Below are 27,758 nucleotides of genomic sequence, written 5' to 3' on the forward strand. Positions count from 1 at the left end.
TATGTCGTATTCTTGAGTTGATGGAGATTTCCCGTGTCTTTGCAAAGTGATAAAGAAATTCTTCAGAACTCTGAGCTTCATGTTTATTTCAAGGTTTCCATCAGAACTGTGATGAGACACAGTTGTTTGGATGTGAATTCATGCACAGAAAACGTCACTGACGCAGTCAAAGAAAGAAAGGAGGCAGAAAACGATCCATGATCTATGATCGACGTTTAATCGATGCTGAAGTTTGGCTTTAGTGTACGAGCACAGCGACCGACACTAAAGAGTGTTTCTATCTGAATATTGTCCCTGAATATCCTCAGTAATGTTCAGTGTTTCAGTTCTGGACATAAATAAGTCAATAAATAGAATTCAAACTAATAAAACACTTGCATGCAACAGTCAGGACTATTCTAAAGTCATAGGAAGTGAAAAGTGCTGGAGCGTGAAGCCTGGAGGCAGGTTTGGCTTCTTAGGCGACAACGATGATGGTGAACGTGTGAAAGTGATGATCCTTCGCTGTTAATACTGATAATAATAATAATAAGGACGAACTGTGTTCTGAGACAAAGTCCTGGAGCTCAGAGAAATCATCAATAAACACACAACATGGAAGCTGAGAGACGTGGGAAGAGAAAAGTGTCATAAATAAATACGTCTGTGTTTGTCTTCACGTCGCTATTCATCACATTCACTCAATCATCAGTGAAAATCAACGATCTAAGATTCAGGCAAAGACACAAAAACACTGGAGAAACGAGAGAGAACGAAGCCCAGAGGGAGGGGGAGGAGCCTGTGTCCGACCATTTCTATAAGAAAGTTTAAAGGCTCCGACACTGACTTCACTCACTCATTCACTCACTGTCACATGTGATGCTGCGTCCATGCACCTCTGTTTCCTAGCATCACACGGAGAGAAGAAGGCACATTGTTTCCAGTGGTGTAATCTCACACCAACGTTACACACTTGAACAAAGATGCGCTACAGTGGAGGCTCAGCGGTCATTTCCCTCTCTGACGGCCCACCAGTCGATGCAGTTTGTCGCAGTGGTCCAACCTCATCGACTCGGCCTTCTGCTTCAGACGCTCGTCTCGGTAAAGCTGTCCGAGGTTTGCTAAGTCGGATTCTGTCGGAGATGGATGAAGAAACACAGACGTTCAAAAGTGACAGACACAATAAACAAAAGCTGAAGCTTCAAACGAATGAGCTGCACTTAAACCAAGGCCTTTTTCATGTGATCTGATCAAGTCCTGGAAGTCTTTTCCTCCATCGGAGCAACATAAATCTAACAGTTCAATGAGAATAGATACTAGAGAAAAGCTTCAGTACTGTGATCGGCTCTGATCCACAGTGTCTAACACTTACTCTGCTGCTTCTCTTTCCAGCAGCTGTTCTGCAGATGTTCGATGTAGTCGCTCTCTATGGTCTTCTCCAGGTCGTCCAGCGCTGCTCCGCGATACTCCTTCTCAAAGCTCTTATCCACGTAGTAAGGGACACCCATGTGCTGCGTTTCCCGAGACACCACCAGGCCCATGGAGCTGCAGTCCACACACACACACACACACAGTGAGTCAGTGAAGCTGTCACCATGGTAACAGACTGACTGACAGACTCACGGCTTATAGAAGAGACTGTAGGGCGGGTTAGTGGCCATCATCTGAGTAAACACTGATATGAGGATTAGCACCAGGACAGGGAGAAGCTGCAGGAGAGCGGTGAAGGTGTTCTGTGGGAGGAAGAAGAAGAGGAAGAAGAAGAGGAAGAAGAAGAAGAAGAAGAAGAAGAGGAAGGAGGAGGAGAAAAGTACACTGTTCATGTCAAGTCTTTGGAGAAAATCAATTACATATTTACAGTTCTTTATCCTGTGATAATAATTTATTTACAGTTCTTTATCCTGTGATAATAATATATTTACAGTTCTTTATCCTGTGAGAACAAATGCATATCTTTACAGTTCTTTATCCTGTGATAATAATATATTTACAGTTCTTTATCCTGTGATAATAATATCTTTACAGTTCGTTATCCTGTGATAATATCATCTTTACAGTTCTTTATCCTGTGATAATAATATCTTTACAGTTCTTTATCCTGTGATAATAATATATTTACAGTTCTTTATCCTGTGATAATTATATCTTAACAGTTCTTTATCCTGTGATATCTTTACAGTTCTTTATCCTGTGATAATAATATATTTACAGTTCTTTATCCTGTGATAATTATATCTTTACAGTTCTTTATCCTGTGATAATTATATCTTAACAGTTCTTTATCCTGTGATATCTTTACAGTTCTTTATCCTGTGAGAACAAATTAATATCTTTACAGTTCTTTATCCTGTGATAATAATATCTTTACAGTTCTTTATCCTGTGATAATAATATCTTTACAGTTCTTTATCCTGTGATAATTATATCTTTACAGTTCTTTATCCTGTGATAATAATATATTTACAGTTCTTTATCCTGTGATAATAATATCTTAACAGTTCTTTATCCTGTGATAATAATATCTTTACAGTTCTTTATCCTGTGATAATAGTCTTTGAAGCAAATCCACCAAAACAATGAAGAAAAGTTCAGTCAGTGGTTAGTGACAGACACCAGGGGGCAGCATCCACTGCACGCTCAGAGTAAAATAAGAGGAGGATAATAAGCAGCAGCAGCAGCAGCAGGATTATGTGTGAGTCACTGACCTGACTCTGGTTTTCTTCCACCACCTCCTCGCGCCTCTCATATGCTCGTCTGCGACGAGGCTGATAGAACTGAGAGTAGGAGGCTCCCTGGTTAGTGTATACATGGATGTTTCCTGTGGACACACACACACACACACACACACACACACACACACACACTGTGAGAACAATCATAGTAATAATAAAGATGACAAACACAATGTGAGGTTGTGTAAAAAGTCATCTTTACCCGTGGGAAACCTCCCTCCAAAGAAGATGTTGAAGAGTTCCTCAGGGGAGATGTCGGCCTCAAAGTCTCTGTTGAAGCTTCTGTAGTGTCCATGACGACTGTGACTGGACTGTTGTGCTGCAGCTGCACTCTGGTCTCCATACACATCGTACTGCTGTCTCTTCTCTGCGTTACTCAGCACTGCATATGCATTACCTATAGCTGATCAGGGAGTATTATTATCATTATTATAATAACACATTTCAGCAGACTGGTATACTAAAATACTGTAAACTAAACCAAAGACTGACCTTTGAAAGCGTCTGTGGCTCCAGGAGCAAAGTTCTTGTCAGGGTGAAACTTCAGAGCCAGCTTCCTGTAAGCCTTCTTCAGGTCTTCATCACTGGCAGTTTTAGGAACACCCAGAATTTCATAGAAGTCTTTACAGTTCTTTATCCTGTGAGAACAAATCAATCACATCTTTACAGTTCTTTAACCTGTGATAACAAACCAATCACATCTTTACAGTTCTTTATCCAGTGAGAACAAATCAATCACATCTTTACAGTTCTTTATCCTGTGATAACAAATCAATCACATCTTTACAGTTCTTTAACCTGTGATAATATCTTTACAGTTCTTTATCCTGTGAGAACAAACCAATCACATCTTTACAGTTCTTTAACCTGTGATAATATCTTTACAGTTCTTTAACCTTTGATAATAACATCTTTACAGTTCTTTATCCTGTGATATTATCTTTACAGTTCTTTATACTGTGAGAACAAATTAATATATTTACAGTTCTTTATCCTGTGAGAACAAATCAATCACATCTTTACAGTTCGTTATCCTGTGATAATAATACATTTACAGTTCTTTATCCTGTGATAATAATATATTTACAGTTCTTTATCCTGTGATAATAATATATTTACAGTTCTTTATCCTGTGATAATAATATACTTACAGTTCTTTATCCTGTGATGATATCTTTACAGTTCGTTATCCTGTGATAATAATATCTTTACAGTTCGCTATCCTGTGATAATAATATCTTTACAGTTCGTTATCCTGTGATAATAATATCTTTACAGTTCTTTATCCTGTGATAATAATATCTTTACAGTTCGTTATCCTGTTATAATAATATCTGTACAGTTCTTTCTCCTGTGATAATAATATCTGTACAGTTCTTTCTCCTGCGATAATAATATCTTTACAGTTCTTTATCCTGTGATAATAATATATTTATCCTGTGATAACAATATCTTTACAGTTCGTTATCCTGTGATAATAATATATTTATCCTGTGATAACAATATCTTTACAGTTCTTTCTCCTGTGATAATAATATCTTTACAGTTCTTTATACTGTGATAATAATATCTTAACAGTTCTTTCTCCTGCGATAATAATATCTTTACAGTTCTTTATCCTGTGATAATATCTTTACAGTTCGTTATCCTGTGATAATAATATATTTATCCTGTGATAACAATATCTTTACAGTTCGTTATCCTGTGATAATAATATATTTATCCTGTGATAACAATATCTTTACAGTTCGTTATCCTGTGATAATAATATCTTTACAGTTCTTTATCCTGTGATAATAATATCTTTACAGTTCTTTATCCTGTGATAATATCTTTACAGTTCGTTATCCTGTGATAATAATATATTTATCCTGTGATAACAATATCTTTACAGTTCGTTATCCTGTGATAATAATATATTTATCCTGTAATAACAAAATCTTTACAGTTCGTTATCCTGTGATAACAATATCTTTACAGTTCTTTATCCTGTGATAATAATATCTTTACAGTTCTTTATCCTGTGATAATAATATCTTTACAGTTATTGATTCTGTGAGAACAAATTCTGACTGATTGACTTGTGGGAGGAGCCACATGACGGATTGTGAGTGACAGACATGTGAACTGTGTTGAGGCTGACCTGAGAACACCGTGGCGTTGCTCCTCGGTGTAGCTCTTCTTCTCATCTCCACTTGCTTCGTTCCTCACGTCGTCGTCGTCGTCGTCTCTCCAGCCTGCAGGAGGAGGCACATGAGGAGGCGCAGGAGGAGGCACGTGGCTCCCCTCTGATCGGGCAGCTCCTCCATTCTTCACGATGGCATCGATCAACACTGCAGACAAGAGTGTCCAAGGTCACTTTGACATTTATCCATATTAATTAGGTAAAGACTGATAATCAATGAAAGACTGGTTAATCTGGTGACGGTGATTCCAGAGCCTCAGATTACTGCAAAAGCCACTGGTTAAACGATGTAATTTTAACACAGCGTCAGTGAAATGCAGACGAGAGATCAGAGCCTGGAAAATGGTTCTGAATTTAAACAAAGACATAAAAATATGGAATAAATAACAATAATTCGCCTCCGTGTTGAAGACTATCCCCGTCTTTAATGTTGTCTCTGTCAAGTTTAGAACAGCAGCGGTAGTTAGCAGCAGTGTTAGCAGCGGTGTTAGTGACAGCGGTAGTTAGCAGCAGTGTTGTTAGCAGCGGTAGTTAGTAACAGCGGCGGTTAGCAGCGGTGTTAATGACAGCGGCGGTTAGCAGCAGTGTTAGCAGCGGTAGTTAGCAGCGGTCGTTAGCAGCGGTAGTTAGCAGCGGTAGTTAGCAGCAGTGTTAGCAGCGGTAGTTAGCAGCAGTGTTAGTAACAGCGGTGGTTAGCAGCAGTGTTAACAGCGTAGTTAGCAGCGAACGGTGTTATTAACAGTGGCGGTTAGCAGCGGAAGTTAGCAGCGGTGTTAGTGATAGCGGCGGTTAGCAGCAGTGTTAGCAGCGGTGTTAGTGACAGCGGCGGTTAGTAGCAGTGTTAGCAGCGGTGTTAGCAGCGGTGTTAGTGACAGCGGCAGTTAACAGCAGTGTTAGCAGCGGTGTTAGTGACAGCGGCGTTAGCAGCGGTGTTAGTGACAGCGGTAGTTAGCAGCAGTGTTAGCAGCGATGTTAGTGATAGCAGTGTTAGCAGCGGTATTTAAAAGCGGTGTTAGTAACATCGGTAGTTGGCAGCAGCGGCAGTTAGTAGCCGCGGTGTCGTGTTACCTCTGGCCCGGGTGCTGGGGTAGATATTCTGGGCTTCATGAAGCAGCTGCAGCGCACGGTCTTTCCGCCCGGAGCGCAGACACAGCTTGGCCTTCTCGATGAGCCGCTCCGCCTCGTCTTTGTCCATTTCTCCTGTGCGGGCTTTATCAGACGCTGTCGGCAGAGGTTTGCGTCAGTTTGGGGGAGAGACGGCGCAGTGTTAGGCTAACGCCGTTAGCCGCTGAGCTTCGGTCACAGAAGCTGCGTGACGTTCGTCTGCTCACTGTCCTTCAGTTGTTCTTCTTCTTATTATTATTGTTGTTGTTGTTGTTGTTGTTGTTGTTGTCAGGCTGCAAACAAAAGTGCAGCTGCGTCATTTTTCACACGCTAAAGGTCTGTTCGTGTAATTTCATCCGTGTTTAAAAGGATCACAGCTGCGCATGAGTGGACCTGTCAGACGGACCGGACACGTGACGTCACATCCGTGCACCAACTGACTGTGTTCCAAGGAGGCCTCAAACTTAGCTAAGGTCCGCGGGCCACATGCCCCCCCCCCCCCCCCCCCCCGAGTTTGTACGGCCTGTCACTCAAAATCTACTTCTAAAAGGTCAGAGAAGAAGAGTATGTGAGGGATCTTTATCTGTTTCTATTTATACATATATATTTATTTATACAAATGTATTCAAACGACGTCTCTTAACACACAAACACACACACAGGTTTTTGTTCATGCATATTTTATTCAAGAGTAAAAAAAGGGTGAAGTGTCCCATAGGGCATGCTTACATTGTGTGTGTGTCTATTGTTTATAAAGTCAATGCCAAAAAAACATGTTTCCATCGATAATAAAAATGTAGCAAGATAAAATCCATTATATCAGTTGAACTATGCGTGTGGACGATAGAAGAAGAACCAGAAAATAAAGAAGCATACCAAGAAGAATCATAGATAATCATAATCATTGATAAGTTGAACCACGGTACAATGTTTCCTGTTAAACGTAAGTGCGACACATGATTTCCTGTGTTCGTTTACATCTGAAAACCATGCGTTCATGCTTTGGCAGCCTGAAAGTTGCTTTTCACTGAGATTATATTCATTCACACTATTGAACATGTTCTGTACATCATCAGTACAAGAGAAGAAAGAAAGAATTCAACACAAGGCATACCATAATTCAATATAAAACTCAGAGCAGTGGTCGGAAATGAAAGAATGAACAATCAAAGGAAGCCTATTTATAAAAAGCTGTAAAACAAGACCAAAGAAAAGAATTCAAGATCACTATTTGAAACACAACTATCACCATTATAATGTCACGGAACAGTTAGGAACTCAAGTGCATGCATGGACGTGTTCCATGTTTGAATCATTCAATAGAAAGACGGATTAGAATAAGGTAGAAAAAATATCAAGTCTTTCTTCACTTTTTAAATCTTTTCTCGTCATCCACTCAGTGCAATATGGCCTTTTGTTTTTGGATAGAATCAATACGTGACTTCATGTATGGGTCTGAATCACAGTGTGGGCGGGTGCACTTCACTGGAACTTCACCACAAATCACCTGTGATTTACAATTCAATTCAATTCAGTGTCTGCATTCACAAACCAGGAGCTTCGCTTGAGCAAAAACACATGAGAGCGATCACTGATTCTGTCATGGAACGAGATGAGATCAGCTGAGAAGTTAGGACCAAAACATCCACTCCTCCAAACCTGACCAGATGCTTATTCAGGGCTCTCAAACCCAGGCGACCCAGGGGCCAGGAGGTCAGGGGTCAGGAGGTCAGAGGTCAGGATGGGGTCAGAGGTCAGGGGTCAGGAGGGAGCCAGAGGTCAGGAGAGGGCCAGGAGGTCAGAAGTCAGGAGGAGATCAGGGGGTCAGAAGTCAGGAGGGGGCTAGGAGGTCAGGCGGGGGCCGGGAGGTCAGAGGTCAGGAGGAGATCAGGAGAGGGCCAGAGGTCAGGAGGAGGTCAGGAGAGGGCCAGAGGTCAGGAGGAGGTCAGGAGAGGGCCAGAGGTCAGGAGGAGGTCAAGAGAGGGCCAGGAGGTCAGAGGTCAGGAGGAGATCAGGGGGTCAGAGGTCAGGAGAGGGCCAGAGGTCAAAGGTCAGGAGATCAGGAAGAGGTCAGGAAGAGTTCAGAGGTCAGGAGGAGATCAGGAAGGGGCCAGAGGTCAGAAAGTCAGAGGTCAGGAGGCGATCAGGAGGAGGTCAGAGGTCACGAGGAGATCAGGAAGGGGCCAGAGGTCAGAAAGTCAGAGGTCAGGAGGAGATCAGGGGGTCAGGAGGGGGCCACAAGGTCAGGCAGAGGTCAGGAGGATCAGGAAGAGGTCAGGAGAGGGCCAGAGGTCAAAGGTCAGATCAGGAGGGGATCAGAGGTCAGGAGGAGATGAGGAAGAGGTCAGGAAGAGTTCAGAGGTCAGGAGGAGATCAGGAAGGGGCCAGAGGTCAGAAGATCAAGAAGAGGTCAGAGGTCATGAGGGGCCCGGAAAATATGAGCTAAAAGCTATATGATAATATTCCATCATGGTACCTTAATAATAATATGTGTGATAATATTTCACAGAATTTCATTTCTTTTATTTTTTTTTATCTATATATCTATATATAGATATATAGTTTGCAATACATTGCAGAATTGATGTGTAAATAAAAGAAGTAGAAGAGGTAAAATAATAATTATGAGTTGATGTTGTCATATTAAATGGATTGTGCGTACCACATGTGGGCCGCGGGCCACAGGTTTGAGCCCTCTGTTTATTCTCTCTTCAGCAATAATCATAATCATTGATAAGTTCAGGAGGAGACGATCAGGAGACGATCAGGAGACGATCAGCAGGAGACGATCAGGAGACGATCAGGAGGAGACGAACAGGAGGAGAGGATCAGGAGATGATCAGGAGGAGACGATCAGGAGAGGATCAGGAGGAGAGGATCAGGAGACGATCAGGAGACGATCAGGAGGAGACGATCAGGAGGAGACGATCAGGAGAGGATCAGGAGACGATCAGGAGACGATCAAGAGGAGACGATCAGGAGGAGAGGATCGGGAGACGATCAGGAGGAGACGATCAGGAGGAGACGATCAGGAGGAGACGATCAGACGATCAGGAGGAGACGATCAGGAGAGGATCAGGAGACGATCAGGAGGAGACGATCGGGAGAGGATCAGGAGACGATCAGAAGGAGACGATCAGGAGGAGATGATCAGACGATCAGGAGGAGACGATCAGGAGGAGACGATCAGGAGACGATCGGGAGAGGATCAGGAGACGATCAGAAGGAGACGATCAGGAGGACATGAGTGAGGTATAGCACATGACTGATCTGCATGTTTTGCATCTTTGTTGGACCTGATGTTTTGAGGACATTTTCAAACGTGTTTCACCTCCTCCAGAGATCATGGCTGCTCCTCTCATCACCTCCCTTTCTTCCCTCATCTCCTCCAAGTGTGTGCTTGCTAGGAGAAGACTGAAAAAGCAGGAGGTGAGGAGAGGAGGAGCAGGAGGTCCTGGAGAACCCTGACACACAAACACAAGCTCCTCCTCCTCACTCCTTACGCCTCCTTACGTCAAGGTGAATGAATGAATAGAAGTCAGTCCACTGTAAGAGGATTGAGGAGGTAAAGAGTTTTCCTTCCTTCTCACAAAGGTGCTGTGGCTTTTTAACACTGGAGCAAAAACAAGAGCGTTGTCCTCAGAAGTGAATTTGTGATTGAACACTTTAGAAAAGAGTAAAATGATGATGCTGCGACCACGTCTCGAGTCCTGAAATGTTTGTCAGTGCTCAGAACAACAGCCTTTGACTGTGGTTGAACAGCAGCAGAGCCTTTATGCCTCTTTAAAGACCTTTGACCTTTGACCTTTGCTCTGAGGCCTGACGACAGCAGCGGCACAGACTCCTCACATCACTGGATGTTGCTGTTGTCGTCCGTGCCGTTGGCCTCGGACATGTTCATCTTTCCCATGGACTGACCCACGTGGTTCACCCCGTCCCTGCGAGGAGGCATTCGCTCGTTGATGCGGTCCAGACCTTTGGCCTCCGCGAAACTGGTGATCTTATGTTGGGGCGAGAAGCCACGGACGGCTGAGGACAGAAGGATATTTGTACTTTGTTATCATGAACAACCAGGAAAATGTCATTGTGTTCAGCTGCAGTCGGCTCACATTTACCTTCTCCATCCTCATCATGCGTCTCCACGGCTTCAATGGCTTCAATGGTGGCTGAGGAGGAGGAGGAGGAGGAGTTAGTCGTGATCTACCTATGAAGCAAGTTCTGTCTGTCTGTCTGTGGCTTATCTCCTGTCCTGGCCCTGAAATGTTGGATATGTGTTGGCCTGATGGCGTCCCATCCTTGATGGCGTGGCTGACAGTCACAAAACAGCGAGCTACGCTAATGCTAACATGTGCGTTGTGTCTAACGAGGCTGCACAGTGTTTGTATTACGTTAGCCTTCACGTTCCTTGCACACTCTTCTTCAGCTCGTGCCACCAGAAGCTGAATTAGAATCATTTATATTTGAATTTGAATCGCTAAACTTGAATAATTGCAATAAAAAACTGAATTTGAATCGTTTATATTTGAATTTGAATCGCTAAACTTGAATAATTGCAATAAAAAACTGAATTTGAATCGTTTATATTTGAATTTGAATCGCTAAACTTGAATAATTGCATTAAAAAACTGAATTTGAATCACATAATTTGAATTTGTCTTGTTTAATTTGAATTATTGCATTGAAAAACTGAATCTGAATAGTACAATTTGAAATTGAATTATTCAAATTCAACACTCCATGTGTCTTTGCATTCAGTTCTCACGATTCAAATTCAAATTTTTCAAGTTCATTTCAATTCAAGTTTAGCGTATCAAATTCAAATATAAATGATTCAAATTCAGTTTTTTAATGCAATTATTCAAGTTTAGCAATTGAAATTCAAATTATCTGATTCAAATTCAGTGTTTTAATGCTATTATTCAAGTTTAGCGATTGAAATTCAAATATAAACGATTCAAATTCAGTTTCTGGCGGCACATATTTCAGCCCATACTTTGTCTCGTACCGTGATAACATGAGATTTAAGAGGTTTAAACACTATCACGCACTTTGTCTAATGATACAATGAGAATAATAATAAAGTCGAATAATCTAGATTAAAGGCTGAGGAGGAAAGAAGGCCAAAGGTTAGATGATGAAGATGATGATGATGAAGATGAAGATGAAGATGACGATGATGATGATGATGATGATGATGATGATGAAGATGGTTTACATGTAGATCCGTGGACTCACCGCTCTGCAGCGTCTGTCGGCCTCCAGACAGAACTCCACTAGGCAGCATTCCAGTGGGTGTTAGGCCTTTGAGCGTCAACACATTCTCACTCTCCTCTCTGTGGACACACACACACACACACACACGCAGGCACGCACGCACGCACACACACACACGCACGCTCGCACACACACACATGCACGCACGCACACACACACGCACACACACACACACACACACACAAAGTATAATAACATCAATAAACTAGAATGCAGAACAGGACACACACAGAGGACAGTGTTGTACCTGAGGACAGAAAACATCTTGACAAACAGAGGACACAAAGACAGAAGACAGACACACAGAGGACAGACAGAGGACAGACAGAGGACACAGTGTTGTACCTGATGACAGAGAACATCTTGACACACAGAGGACACAAAGACAGAGGACAGACAGAGGACAGACAAAGGACACAGACACAGAAGACAGACAGAGGACACAGACACAGAGGACAGACAGAGGACACAGACACAGAGGACAGACAGAGAACACAGACACAGAGGACACACAGAGGACAGACAGAGGACACAGACACAGAGGACAGACAGAGGACAGACAGAGGACACACAGAGGACACAGACACAGAGGACAGACAGAGGACACAGACACAGAGGACAGACAGAAGACACAGTCTTTTACCTGAGGACAGAGAACATCTTGGCCATTTTCCCGATGGCTCTGATCTTGTTCCTGATCACCTCTTTTCGAGCTGCAGCTGCATTCGCTGAAGAAATAAAGAAGAATAAAGATGAAGATTCACAGAGAATCAATCACTTTGATGATGATGACGATGATGATGATCATTATCATCATCATCATCATCATCATCATCAATGTAATAAGAACTGTTTGGTGTTCACTGATAAATTATGTAATAATTCTACATTTTATGATCAAAACAAACATTGAGTATAACTTCAATATCAAACTTTAAATATATATATATATTATTCACATCGAGGAAGTTGATTTAAATATATATTATATATAAATTATATATGTATATATATATATGTATATATACATATATATATATATAAAATAGTTCATGCAGTGATAGAAAAACAAATAAACATTGATCATGAGACGACTCACCATCAAAGATCTCATCTTCATCATTCATCATGAGTTCATCATCAGAACAGATGCTCAGCACGTTCACCAGCATCTCTGTGACTGTGGAGGACATGGACATGGTCAGGAGGACATGGTCAGGAGGACATGGTCAGGAGGACATGGACATGGACAGGAGGACATGGTCAGGAGGAGATGGACATGGACAGGAGGACATGGACATGGACAGGAGGACATGGTCAGGAGGAGATGGACAGGAGGACATGGTCAGGGGGACATGGACAGGAGGACATGGACAGGAGGACATGGTCAGGAGGACATGGACAGGAGGACATGGACATGGTCAGGAGGACATGGTCAGGAGGACATGGACAGGAGGACATGGACAGGAGGACATGGACATGGTCAGGAGGACATGGACAGGAGGACATGGAGAAGACAGAGTGAGGACCAAATACCCTTTTCTCCGACAAAGGGCAGAGACCAGGTGAAGACGTCCATGAAGTTTGGCAGCCAGTAAGGATGAGGTGAGCAGTTGAACTGACGTATGTTCATGACGTTGTTTTCGTACTTGAGGACAGCAGCTGGTGAAGAAGAAGAAGAAGAAGAAGATCATCTTCACACTCACTTCACTGTGTCAAACTGAGCTGATATTTAATAAACAGAGCAGAGTCAGTGACCTCTGACCTTTGTTGTTGTAAACATCCAGGTAGTTTGGTGCTGAGAAGATGGTGATGAGGGACGGGAACCCAGTCGTCTGACTCTTACGGTACATCCGGTAACTTCAAGACCATTAGAGACACAAGACACAGAGGACAGAAGACGAGAGGACGAGAGGACAAGGAGACAGAAGACAAGAGGACAAGAGGACAGAAGACAAGAGGAAGACAAGACAAGAGGACGACAAGACAAGAGGACAGAAGACAAGAGGAAGACAAGACAAGAGGACAGAAGACAAGAGGACGAGAGGACAAGAGGACAGAAGACAAGAGGACGACAAGACAAGAGGACAGAAGACAAGAGGACGAGAGGACATTAGACGAGAGGACGAGAGGACAAGAAGAAAGGACAGAAGACAAGAGGACAGAAGACGAGAAGACGAGAGGACAGAAGACAAGAGGACGACAAGACAAGAGGACAAGGAGACGAGAGGACAGAAGACGAGAAGAGGACAGAGAAGACAGATCATAAATATTTCTGTAACAAAAGAACGTGTGTGTGCGCGCGCGTGTGTGCGTGTGTGTGTGTGTGTGTAACATACCCTGCATCTTGTGCTTCATGAGCTCGAATAATTGATAATAAGTTATTGCTCTGAAGGAACTCACACACAGCTGGATAACTGAGAGAGAGAGAGAGAGAGAGAGAGAGAGAGAGAGAGAGAGAGAGAGAGAGAGAGAGAGAGAGAGAGAGAGAGAGAGAGAGGACATGTTAGAGGTGAAGTGTGTGTCCACTGAGGAACACACACACACACACACACACAGACGATATCAGTCTCTAAAATGATAAAAAATCCATCTCTACCTGAACAAGAAGGACTTTGTATTATACATATAATGATAATAATAATAATAATAATAATATTATTAATAATAATAATAACGATAATAATGATAATAATGATAATAATGATAATAAGGATAATAATAATAATAATGATAATAATAATAATAATAATGATAATAATGATGATAATAATAATGATAATAATAATAATAATGATAATAATAACGATAATAATGATGATAATAATGATGATAATGATGAGAACAGAGGATTGTCATTGATGAGTGAACACAGATCATAGACAGGACTCATGGTCCTCACTGTCTTTGTGTAACACACACACACAATCACACACACACACACACACACAGAGTTGTGATGTGTGAGTGAGAGCTTTGACAGTGAGTCTGAGTGAATGTGACAGTGTTTGTGTGTGAGTGTGAAACTGACTTTGTTTTTATTCCATCTGTTCACTTTAATGTTCATTCTCCACAAAGATCAGACTATTATGATGGTAAACGTCAAGTCATTCAGAGATACTTTTTGTTTTTGAGACTAAAGTCAGTTCACTGTCAAAGTGCATCAGGAGTCTGAGGATTCAATCTTAACTGGCCTCAAAACCAAGTGTTGAGGGTTATTTTGTCTTGGAAACGGGACACACTGAGGCTGACACCCTCAGTGTCTCCATGTTCTCCACTCACCTGTAGAAGTAGGAGCAGCCTCTCACTGAGTTGTGGCTGAAATATTCCTGCGTTTTCTCGTTGCCAAAGTCTTCCAGAGGATCCGCCCACAGCAGGTCACACATGGGCCCGAAGGCCGGGGGCTCTTTGAACCGATCCAACTGACAGGAAAGAGAAAAGCACAAAGACACCGAGCAAAGGTTCAGCAGGAGTTTACAGTGGAGCAGCATCCACGAAACATCCACGCAGCATCATCCACACAACATCAGAGCAGCATCCACGTAGCATCCACACAATCCACACAGCATCCACGCAACATCCACACAATCCATGCAGCATCCACGCAACATCCACGCAGCTGCAGCATCCACGCAGCATCCACGTAGCATCATCCACATAGCATCCACGCAGCATCCACGCAACATCCACGCAGCAGCAGCATCCACGCAACATCCACGCAGCAGCATCATCCACGTAGCATCATCCACGTAGCATCCACGCAGCATCCACGCAACATCCACGCAGCAGCAGCATCCACGCAACATCCACGCAGCAGCAGCATCCACGCAGCACACAGCAGCATCCACGCAGCATCCATGCGGCATCCATGCAGCATCCACGCAGCATCAACGTAGCATCCACACAATCCACGCAGCATCCACCCAACAGCCACACAATCCATGCAGCATCCACGCAACATCCATGCAGCAGCAGCATCCACGTAGCATCATCCACGTAGCATCATCCACGTAGCATCCACGCAGCATCCACGCAACATCCACTCAGCAGCAGCATCCACGCAACATCCACGCAGCAGCAGCATCCACGCAACATCCACGCAGCAGCATCCACGTAGCATCCACGCAACATCCAAGCTGCAGCAGCATCCACGTAGCATCCACGCAACATCCACACAGCAGCATCCACGCATCATCCACGCAACATCCACGCAACATCCACGCAACATCCACGCAGCAGCATCCAGCAGCATCCACGTAGCATCCACACAATCCACGCAGCATCCACGCAACATCCACGCAGCAGCAGCATCCACGTAGCATCATCCACGTAGCATCCACGCAGCATCCACGCAACATCCACGCAGCAGCAGCATCCACGCAACATCCACGCAGCAGCAGCATCCACGCAGCACGCAGCAGCATCCACGCAGCATCCATGCGGCATCCATGCAGCATCCACGCAGCATCAACGTAGCATCCACACAATCCACGCAGCATCCACCCAACAGCCACACAATCCATGCAGCATCCACGCAACATCCATGCAGCAGCAGCATCCACGTAGCATCATCCACGCAACATCCACTCAGCAGCAGCATCCACGTAGCATCATCCACGTAGCATCATCCACGTAGCATCATCCACGTAGCATCCACGCAGCATCCACGCAACATCCACGCAGCAGCAGCATCCACGCAACATCCACGCAGCAGCAGCATCCACGCAACATCCACGCAGCAGCATCCACGTAGCATCCACGCAACATCCAAGCTGCAGCAGCATCCACGTAGCATCCACGCAACATCCACACAGCAGCATCCACGCATCATCCACGCAACATCCACGCAACATCCACGCAGCAGCATCCAGCAGCATCCACGTAGCATCCACACAATCCACGCAGCATCCACGCAACATCCACGCAGCAGCAGCATCCACGTAGCATCATCCACGTAGCATCCACGCAGCATCCACGCAACATCCACGCAGCAGCAGCATCCACGCAACATCCACGCAGCAGCAGCATCCACGCAGCACGCAGCAGCATCCACGCAGCATCCATGCGGCATCCATGCAGCATCCACGCAGCATTAACGTAGCATCCACACAATCCACGCAGCATCCACCCAACAGCCACACAATCCATGCAGCATCCACGCAACATCCATGCAGCAGCAGCATCCACGTAGCAGCATCCACGCAACATCCACTCAGCAGCAGCATCCACGTTGCATCATCCACGTAGCATCATCCACGTAGCATCCACGCAGCATCCACGCAACATCCACGCAGCAGCAGCATCCACGCAACATCCACGCAGCAGCATCCACGTAGCATCCACGCAACATCCAAGCTGCAGCAGCATCCACGTAGCATCCACGCAACATCCACACAGCAGCATCCACGCATCATCCACGCAACATCCACGCAACATCCACGCAGCAGCATCCAGCAGCATCCACGTAGCATCCACACAATCCACGCAGCATCCACGCAACATCCACGCAGCAGCAGCATCCACGTAGCATCATCCACGTAGCATCCACGCAGCATCCACGCAACATCCACGCAGCAGCAGCATCCACGCAACATCCACGCAGCAGCAGCATCCACGCAGCACGCAGCAGCATCCACGCAGCATCCATGCGGCATCCATGCAGCATCCACGCAGCATTAACGTAGCATCCACACAATCCACGCAGCATCCACCCAACAGCCACACAATCCATGCAGCATCCACGCAACATCCATGCAGCAGCAGCATCCACGTAGCATCATCCACGCAACATCCACTCAGCAGCAGCATCCACGTTGCATCATCCACGTAGCATCATCCACGTAGCATCCACGCAGCATCCACGCAACATCCACGCAGCAGCAGCATCCACGCAACATCCACGCAGCAGCATCCACGTAGCATCCACGCAACATCCAAGCTGCAGCAGCATCCACGTAGCATCCACGCAACATCCACACAGCAGCATCCACGCATCATCCACGCAACATCCACGCAACATCCACGCAGCAGCATCCAGCAGCATCCACGTAGCATCCACACAATCCACGCAGCATCCACGCAACATCCACGCAGCAGCATCCACGCAGCATCGGCCTCCTCACCTTCTTGATGTCGTCTAGCGTGTGGATCTCAGGTGAAAGTCCACCGTGAACACAGAGAAACTGTTGGTTCATGAGCGCGGCCAGAGGAAGGCAGTCGAACGCATCCATGCACGAGTCGTACACCTGCTCTGAGTACTTGATTTTACCTGACACAAGAAAACACCACACAGTCACCACAGATGACAGGAACCTGCTGAATATACTGCTCTGAGTCTGACATATACTCACATTCTTGTTTGAAGGTGAAATATTCTGTCAAATGTCTACATTCATGATTTCCACGAAGTAAAAATAGAGTCTTTGGATAGAGGATTTTCAGCGACCAGAGGTATAACACGCACTGTCAAAATAAAAGCAGAGTTATTACACACACTGTCAAAATAAAAGCAGAGTTATTACACACACTGTCAAAATAAAAGCAGAGTTATTACACACACTGTCACAATAAAAGCAGAGGTATAACACACACTGTCAAAATAAAAGCAGAGTTATTACACACACAGTGTCACAATAAAAGCAAAGTTATTACACACACTGTCAAAATAAAAGCAGAGTTATTACACACACTGTCAAAATAAAAGCAGAGGTATAACACACACTGTCAAAATAAAAGCAGCGTTATTACACAAACTGTCAAAATAAAAGCAGAGTTATTACACACACTGTCAAAATAAAAGCAGCGTTATTACACACACTGTCAAAATAAAAGCAGAGGTATAACACACACTGTCAAAATAAAAGCAGAGGTATAACACACACTGTCAAAATAAAAGCAGAGGTATAACACACACTGTCAAAATAAAAGCAGAGGTATAACACACACTGTCAAAATAAAAGCAGAGTTATTACACACAGTGTCACAATAAAAGCAATGTTATTACACACACTGTCAAAATAAAAGCATGAACTGACCTCAATACTGAAGTAGCCGCGGTCGACATAATCCCCGAGGAAGAGGTACCGTGTGGTGGCGGGCGACCCCCCCACCTCAAACAGCTTCATCAGGTCAAAGAACTGACCGTGGATGTCTCCACACACTGGGAACACACACACACACACACACACACACAGTCTGAGAATCTTCATTTACACACTCAGCATCACTGGGAACACACACACACATACTCTCTTTTGTTTTGTGTTCCTCGTCATTTGCATATTACTGTAATAACAATGTAATTCTTCTTAGATCATCATCATCATCATCATCATCATCATCATCATCATCATCATCTTCTTCTTCTTCTCTCCTCCATCATCTCCTCGCTCTTCTCTGTTTCCTCTCATCTCCACTGTGGCCTTCGCCCACTCACAGCTTACAGCCATGTGTGTGTGTGTGTGTGTGTGTGTGTGTGTGTGTGTGTGTGTGTGTGTGAGTGAGTGGGAGACTCACTGCCTGTGTGTGACTAAAGCAATCACACACACACACACACATGATGCATACATGCGCACACACACACACACACGTATATGTATGTGCATGTATGTGCGTGTACATGTACACACACACACACACACACACCCCCCCCACACACACACACACACACACACACACATCCATATTTCATGCTTCATACATGAAGCCTCAGACAGATGAGAGTCCTGAGACCTGTGTGTGTGTGTGTGTGTGTGTGTGTGTGTGTGTGTGTGTGTGTGTGTGTGTGTGTGTGTGTGTGTGTGTGTGTGTGAGTGTGTGTGTGTGTGTGTGTGTGTGTGTGTGTGTGTGTGTGTGTGTGTGAGAGAAACTCTGCACTTTGTTCTCTGAGGAAGACGAAGATGAAGAAGAGGATGAAGACAAAGATGAAGAAGAGGATGAAGAAGAGGATGAAGACAAATATGAAGAACACAAAGATGTAGAAGAGGATGAAGACAAAGATGAAGAAGAGGATGAAGACAAAGATGAAGAAGAAGATGAAGACAAAGATGAAGAAGATAAAGATGAAGAAGAGGATGAAGACAAAAATGAAGAAGAGGATGAAGACAAAGATGAAGAAGAGGATGAAGACAAAGATGAAGAAGAGGATGAAGACAAAGATGAAAAAGAGGATGAAGAAGACAAAGATGATGAAGACAAGAAGATTTTGTGTCAAATCGTCACATGCGCACCGCTAAGCTAAGCTAAGCTAAGCTAAATGCTAATATGACCATGAAGGACACCACCTGGTGGAGAGTATAATAAAATGCACGTATGGTGCTTTAATGGTGCTGAGTTTGAACTGAGACACATTTTTGTCTCTTAAGGTTATGAGTGTAACACTTTGTTTCTACACAGTAAACGACATGAGAACAAATAAACACATCAAATAAAGTATATGTACACACAGTATATATAAAGTATATGTACACACAGTACATATAGCACAGTGTCATACCTGTGACTGGCGCCTCGATGTCCAGTATAGTTTTCTCCTGTCGTAGAATCGCTGCTCCCTCGTCGATGATTCTCAGAGCCACAGATTCCTCCACTCGACCTTCTTTGGTGAGGTGAGCTTTCAGAAGATCAACACGAGGCTTCTCTTCAACGTCAAACACCTCCTTCATGGTGAGGCGGTGACTCAGGGGGAAGGGAACAGCTGAGGAGAGAGAGGACATGACTGAGTCTGAAGAACAGCTGAGGAGAGAGAGGACATGACTGAGTCTGAAGAACAGCTGAGGAGAGAGAGAGGACATGACTGTGAGTCTGAAGAACAGCTGAGGAGAGAGAGGACATGACTGAGTCTGAAGATCAGCTGAGGAGAGAGAGGACATGACTGAGTCTGAAGATCAGCTGAGGAGAGAGAGGACATGACTGAGTCTGAAGAACAGCTGAGGAGAGAGAGGACATGACTGAGTCTGAAGAACAGCTGAGGAGAGAGAGGACATGACTGAGTCTGAAGAACAGCTGAGGAGAGAGAGGAAATGACTGAGTCTGAAGAACAGCTGAGGAGAGAGAGGATATGACTGAGTCTGAAGAACAGCTGAGGAGAGCGAGGACATGACTGAGTCTGAAGAACAGCTGAGGAGAGAGAGGACATGGCTGAGTCTGAAGAACAGCTGAGGAGAGAGAGGACATGACTGTGAGTCTGAAGAACAGCTGAGGAGAGAGAGGACAGGACTGAGTCTGAAGAACAGCTGAGGAGAGAGAGGATATGACTGAGTCTGAAGAACAGCTGAGGAGAGAGAGGACATGACTGAGTCTGAAGAACAGCTGAGGAGAGAGAGGAAATGACTGAGTCTGAAGAACAGCTGAGGAGAGAGAGGATATGACTGAGTCTGAAGAACAGCTGAGGAGAGAGAGGACATGACTGAGTCTGAAGAACAGCTGAGGAGAGAGAGGATATGACTGAGTCTGAAGAACAGCTGAGGAGAGAGAGGACATGACTGAGTCTGAAGAACAGCTGAGGAGAGAGAGGATATGACTGAGTCTGAAGAACAGCTGAGGAGAGAGAGGACATGACTGAGTCTGAAGAACAGCTGAGGAGAGAGAGGACATGACTGTGAGTCTGAAGAACAGCTGAGGAGAGAGAGGACATGACTGAGTCTGAAGAACAGCTGAGGAGAGAGAGGACATGACTGAGTCTGAAGAACAGCTGAGGAGAGAGAGGATATGACTGAGTCTGAAGAACAGCTGAGGAGAGCGAGGACATGACTGAGTCTGAAGAACAGCTGAGGAGAGAGAGGACATGACTGAGTCTGAAGAACAGCTGAGGAGAGAGAGGACATGACTGTGAGTCTGAAGAACAGCTGAGGAGAGAGAGGACAGGACTGAGTCTGAAGAACAGCTGAGGAGAGAGAGGATATGACTGAGTCTGAAGAACAGCTGAGGAGAGAGAGGACATGACTGAGTCTGAAGAACAGCTGAGGAGAGAGAGGATATGACTGAGTCTGAAGAACAGCTGAGGAGAGAGAGGACATGACTGAGTCTGAAGAACAGCTGAGGAGAGAGAGGATATGACTGAGTCTGAAGAACAGCTGAGGAGAGAGAGGACATGACTGAGTCTGAAGAACAGCTGAGGAGAGAGAGGACATGACTGTGAGTCTGAAGAACAGCTGAGGAGAGAGAGGACATGACTGAGTCTGAAGAACAGCTGAGGAGAGAGAGGACATGACTGAGTCTGAAGAACAGCTGAGGAGAGAGAGGATATGACTGAGTCTGAAGAACAGCTGAGGAGAGCGAGGACATGACTGAGTCTGAAGAACAGCTGAGGAGAGAGAGGACATGACTGAGTCTGAAGAACAGCTGAGGAGAGAGAGGACATGACTGTGAGTCTGAAGAACAGCTGAGGAGAGAGAGGACATGACTGAGTCTGAAGAACAGCTGAGGAGAGAGAGGATATGACTGAGTCTGAAGAACAGCTGAGGAGAGAGAGGACATGACTGAGTCTGAAGAACAGCTGAGGAGAGAGAGGATATGACTGAGTCTGAAGAACAGCTGAGGAGAGAGAGGACATGACTGAGTCTGAAGAACAGCTGAGGAGAGAGAAAGGACATGACTGAGTCTGAAGAACAGCTGAGGAGAGAGAGAGGACATGACTGAGTCTGAAGAACAGCTGAGGAGAGAGAGGATATGACTGAGTCTGAAGAACAGCTGAGGAGAGAGAGAGGACATGACTGAGTCTGAAGAACAGCTGAGGAGAGAGAGGATATGACTGAGTCTGAAGAACAGCTGAGGAGAGAGAGGATATGACTGAGTCTGAAGAACAGCTGAGGAGAGAGAGAGGACATGACTGAGTCTGAAGAACAGCTGAGGAGAGAGAGGATATGACTGAGTCTGAAGAACAGCTGAGGAGAGAGAGAGGACATGACTGAGTCTGAAGAACAGCTGAGGAGAGAGAGGATATGACTGAGTCTGAAGAACAGCTGAGGAGAGAGAGGATATGACTGAGTCTGAAGAACAGCTGAGGAGAGAGAGAGGACATGACTGAGTCTGAAGAACAGCTGAGGAGAGAGAGAGGACATGACTGAGTCTGAAGAACAGCTGAGGAGAGAGAGGACATGACTGAGTCTGAAGAACAGCTGAGGAGAGAGAGGACATGACTGAGTCTGAAGAACAGCTGAGGAGAGAGAGGATATGACTGAGTCTGAAGAACAGCTGAGGAGAGAGAGGACATGTGGTCATTCACACCATCACACACACGACTGAAGAACAGCTGAATCCAGAGCTGCAGATCTGGACTAACATTAAAAACACTGTGGATTAAACTGGACTAACATTAAAAACACTGGATTAAACTGGACTAACATTAAAAACACTGGACTAAACTGGACTAACATTAAAAACACTGGATTAAACTGGACTAACATTAAAAACACTGTGGATTAAACTGGACTAACATTAAAAACACTGTGGATCACTGGAGCTGTCAATCACCTTCCAACAGACTGACTGTGAAAGCACAGATCATGACTTCAGCACTGGTGATAATCTACAGATCATCTGGATTAACACAGAAAACTCTTTCTAAAGTGTCTGAGCCATTAAAACAAATCTCATGGTGCAGAGACATCAGTCAGCTGATGTTATTACAGTCATCAGGAGGACGTGTTCACAGCTTCATTCTCAGGATGGACGAGAATAATCAAAGATCTGTGATGAAGCTCACGTTACTTCACGTTACATCACAGTGATTACTGCTGTAATACTACATGTAATATTTGGTCAAATTCAACAGAAGTATAATAAGTATAACTTCAGTCATGACTGAAACGTCTGCAGCTGCACAGAGATACTGTAGATACTCTGGCGGTGGAGACTTCTGCTCAGCAGCCAAGCACAACTCAACTATGAAATACTGTATGTTGCCAGGCAACAGCAGCATCAGCATCAGCATCAGCAGCATCAGACTGCTGAAGCACAGTCAGAGCCACCACAGAAAGCATTGCACATTACACAGAGATGCAGTTGTAAATGTCCGTAGTGTAAACAGGTCCATCACCAGTTTCCTGACCTCACACTGGACTTAAATGTCTCAATGTGAGTGCACTTATGAGACAAGAGAGCGTTTAACAAAGACTCCAAATCATCAGAGAAAACAAGCTTTTCGTGTGACGTCCTCAGAGTCTTCTTCACCCACACCTTCATCATCACCACTGATCTGCTCTACATGAGACTCCAGAGGCGACGTGACTCATTTTTAAAAAGCCCATTTATTCTGCCGTAACCATGAAGAAGTGAGCTCGACTCTAACCCTAACCTTCGACTTACAGATGAAATCCCATAATTAGAGATAAATGATAGATTTGCACGGTGAGGAAACATGTTCTCATTTCTCAGTCAATAAGGTGAAGAAAAGACTTTCTTCACAGGTGAATTTAAGTCCTCGTCCCAGAAATAACTGACCTGATTTGCCTCTGGATGCCCACAGCACAGTGGAAAACAAAGTGCAGACAGCAGCACTTATTCCATCTCTTTAGAGATGTTTTGTCAGGTTAAAGCAAGAGAAAACACAAGTGTATGCACACACAGATATAAATAACCTGCAGCAGCTTTGTACTTTGATCAAGTGAACGATGAACCAATCACATCTGTGTCTTCTGCTTTTCTTTAAAGTCAAATACATGCAGTGGATAAAAGACGCTAAATCAATGCTAACACGTGAAGGATAAACGTTAGACGTTCTGCTGCAACTGTAACAGCATCATATTTATCTACTGTTAACTGTGATATATCAAAGTACATATCACAGTCTGGAGTATCTACTGTTAACTGTGATATATCACAGTAACTATCACAGTCTGCAGTATCTACTGTTAACTGATATATGACTGTACATATCACAGTCTGGAGTATCTACTGTTACTGTGATATATCACAGTACATATCGCAGTCTGGAGTATCTACTGTTACTGTTATATATCACAGTACATATCGCAGTCTGGAGTATCTACTGTTAAATGTGATATATCACAGTACATATCGCAGTCTGGAGTATCTACTGTTAACTGGGATATATCACAGTATACATCACAGTCTGGAGTATCTGCTGTTAACTGTGATATATCACAGTACATATCGCAGTCTGGAGTATCTACTGTTAACTGTGATATATCACAGTCTGGAGTATCGACTGTTAACTGTGATATATCACAGTCTGGAGTATCGACTGTTAACTGTGATATATCACAGTCTGGAGTATCTACTGTTACTGTGATATATCACAGTCTGGAGTATCGACTGTTAACTGTGATATATCACAGTCTGGAGTATCGACTGTTAACTGTGATATATCACAGTCTGGAGTATCTACTGTTACTGTGATATATCACAGTCTTGAGTATCTACTGTTACTGTTATATATCACAGTACATATCACAGTCTGGAGTATCTACTGTTAACTGTGATATATCACAGTCTGGAGTATCTACTGTTACTGTTATATATCACAGTCTGGAGTATCTACTGTTACTGTTATATATCACAGTCTGGAGTATCTACTGTTAAATGTGATATATCACAGTACATATCGCAGTCTGGAGTATCTACTGTTAAATGTGATATATCACAGTACATATCGCAGTCTGGAGTATCTACTGTTAACTGGGATATATCACAGTATACATCACAGTCTGGAGTATCTGCTGTTAACTGTGATATATCACAGTACATATCGCAGTCTGGAGTATCTACTGTTAACTGTGATATATCACAGTCTGGAGTATCGACTGTTAACTGTGATATATCACAGTCTGGAGTATCGACTGTTAACTGTGATATATCACAGTCTGGAGTATCTACTGTTACTGTGATATATCACAGTCTGGAGTATCGACTGTTAACTGTGATATATCACAGTCTGGAGTATCGACTGTTAACTGTGATATATCACAGTCTGGAGTATCTACTGTTACTGTGATATATCACAGTCTTGAGTATCTACTGTTACTGTTATATATCACAGTACATATCACAGTCTGGAGTATCTACTGTTAACTGTGATATATCACAGTCTGGAGTATCTACTGTTACTGTTATATATCACAGTCTGGAGTATCTACTGTTACTGTTATATATCACAGTCTGGAGTATCTACTGTTACTGTTATATATCACAGTCTGGAGTATCTACTGTTACTGTTATTTATCACAGTCTGGAGTATCTACTGTTACTGTTATATATCACAGTACATATCACAGTCTGGAGTATCAACTGTTAAATGTGATATATCACAGTCTGCAGTATATACTGTTAAATGTGATATATCACAGTACATATCACAGTCTGGAGTATCTACTGTTACTGTGATATATCACAGTCAGGGTGACTGAATCTTAAAATAAGATATAAAATCCATGTAGCTGTTATAGTGCAGTCCTGAGTCACATGATGTTGGTCACATGATGTTGGTCACATGATGATGATCACATGATGTTGGTCACATGATGATGATCACATGATGTTGGACACATGATGATCACATGATGATGATCACATGATGTTGGACACATGATGATCACATGATGATGATCACATGATGTTGGTCACATGATGATGATCACATGATGTTGGTCACATGATGATGATCACATGATGTTGGTCACATGATGATCACATGATGATGGTCACATGATGTTGGACACATGATGATCACATGATGATGATCACATGATGTTGGTCACATGATGATCACATGATGATGATCACATGATGTTGGTCACATGATTTTGGTCACATGATGATGATCACATGATGTTGGTCACATGATGATGATCACATGATGTTGGTCACATGATGATGATCACATGATGTTGGTCACATGATGATCACATGATGATGATCACATGATGTTGGTCACATGATGATGATCACATGATGTTGGTCACATGATGTTGGTCACATGATGTTGGTCACATGATGTTGGTCACATGATGATCACATGATGATGATCACATGATGTTGGTCACATGATGATGATCACATGATGTTGGTCACATGATGTTGGTCACATGATCACATGTTGATGATCACATGATGTTGGTCACATGATGATCACATGATGTTGGTCACATGATGATGATCACATGATGTTGGTGCTTAGTGAAGCATTAATGTGATATCTATGTGATGTTGTGTTATTATTGTGATCAGTGCTGAGCAGATGTTTGGTGACTCCATGACTCCATGTATCTGCAGCTGTTCTGTCAGACTGTGAATGTATTCATGCACATTTGTGTTTCAGGACTAAATCACTTATGTCTGTGGTCATGTCATCATCATCATCATCACCATCACCATCATCTTCACCATCATCATCATCATCATCCTCAGCAGCATTTGAGTCATGTTCTGATGCCATGACCGTGTCTCTTCTTGTCCTGTGGCCCTGTCACAGCCCGTGGATCCTGCTGCATCACTGCCTCACAGCTCCTCTCTGACGGAGGCTCGTGACAGCGAACACACATCGCGTTAGTAGTGATCGTGAGCTTGGCGCGCGCTCTTGGTGGAGGATTGTTTATCAACATCAAACGACACGGTGGACGCATCATATATATATATATATACACATATACATATACACCATCTACAGTAAATCACCTGTCATCGACAGCAAACACATTAGGGCCAGAGGAAGCTGTTATGTAATAAATGTGAGCTCACTTACATTTCACCATCCGATCCACGGCGGTTAAGACGATGTCAGCGTTAGACATCTTCATGGACAGGCGCTGTCTGCGAGGCTCGAGCGGGTTTTCTCTGCTCCTCTTCCTACCTCCTTCTTTAGGATTCGAACTCGCACTTTAGTTCTGCTCCAAACGCAAATGATGCTGTGGCATCGCTCGACGATGGTGACGATGCGCGAGCCTCCGTGCGTCGGTGCTGCGCCGGGAAGAAGAACTGGTGCTGATGCTGAGGAAGATGATGATGATGCCCAGGCACAGGGATGGATGGATGGATGGATGATGGATGGATGCTGGCTGTAGGAGCCGCTGCTGCTGAACTGATGATGTGGGGGAGGAGAGAGAGAGAGAGAGAGAGAGCGCGCGCGCGCACTCCCGACATGGCGGTGAAGGGAACTCCCACGCTCGTGCTCCACGGGACTGCCTGCTGCTGCCATCAGATGGACGCTTTAAGACTGGGTTGCCTCCTCGCGCACGCACACGCACACGCGCACCACTGGATATTCACGAACACACAGTGTGTGTGTGTGTGTGTGTGTGTGTGTGTGTGTGTGTGTGTGTGTGTGTGTGTGTGTGTGTGTGTGTGTGTGTGTGTGTGTGTGTGTGTGTGTGAGAGAGAGTGTGTGAGAGTGTGTGTGTGTAACATCCCCTGTAGCCAGGCGCGTGCGTGTGCGGTCAGATTGATCATTGCACTGATGACAGTGAAATAAATAATCAAAACGTTTCCACAAAACAACAAAAGATCCAAGAAACACAGAAGCGGAAGTT

At 44.2% G+C, this 27,758-nt stretch overlaps 2 protein-coding genes across 2 annotated transcripts; both read right to left on the minus strand.

The window, feature by feature from the left end:
* Positions 1-114: 114 nt before the first annotated feature.
* Positions 115-6,363, minus strand: dnajc18 (DnaJ (Hsp40) homolog, subfamily C, member 18). Its single transcript, XM_083909570.1, has 8 exons — positions 5,965-6,363; positions 4,855-5,044; positions 3,204-3,349; positions 2,914-3,114; positions 2,685-2,797; positions 1,603-1,712; positions 1,352-1,524; positions 115-1,112 (listed from the first exon to the last, which is right to left on the minus strand). The coding sequence occupies exons 1-8, from the start codon at positions 6,089-6,091 to the stop codon at positions 988-990; spliced, it is 1,185 nt and encodes a 394-aa protein (XP_083765696.1). The 5' UTR covers positions 6,092-6,363; the 3' UTR covers positions 115-987.
* Positions 6,364-9,850: 3,487 nt separating this feature from the next.
* ppp3ca (protein phosphatase 3, catalytic subunit, alpha isozyme) lies at positions 9,851-27,029 on the minus strand (the record flags this gene model as incomplete). The annotated part of the gene is made up of 14 exons (XM_083903982.1): positions 9,851-10,029; positions 10,116-10,166; positions 11,236-11,333; positions 11,918-12,002; positions 12,374-12,454; positions 12,811-12,936; positions 13,040-13,134; positions 13,614-13,691; positions 14,557-14,696; positions 17,397-17,542; positions 17,625-17,736; positions 18,309-18,433; positions 19,769-19,969; positions 26,975-27,029. 14 exons carry the CDS (start codon positions 27,027-27,029, stop codon positions 9,851-9,853), a joined length of 1,572 nt encoding a protein of 523 aa, XP_083760108.1.
* Between the last annotated feature and the right edge of the window lie 729 nt (positions 27,030-27,758).

The sequence above is a fragment of the Microchirus variegatus genome, assembly GCF_963457635.1.
Source record: "Microchirus variegatus genome assembly, chromosome: 2".
Taxonomy (NCBI): Eukaryota; Metazoa; Chordata; class Actinopteri; order Pleuronectiformes; family Soleidae; genus Microchirus; species Microchirus variegatus.

What these genes read in the sequence shown, in the direction of transcription:
- dnajc18 (XM_083909570.1), bottom strand. Translation starts at nt 6,091, where the DNA reads ATGGACAAAGACGAGGCGGAGCGGCTCATCGAGAAGGCCAAGCTGTGT. An exon ending in AGCCACAGACGCTTTCAAAG is followed by an intron (nt 3,115 to 3,203) that starts GTCAGTCTTTGG and finishes CTCCCTGATCAG; the next exon opens with CTATAGGTAATGCATATGCA. An exon ending in CTGGAAAGAGAAGCAGCAGA is followed by an intron (nt 1,113 to 1,351) that starts GTAAGTGTTAGA and finishes CATCTCCGACAG; the next exon opens with AATCCGACTTAGCAAACCTC.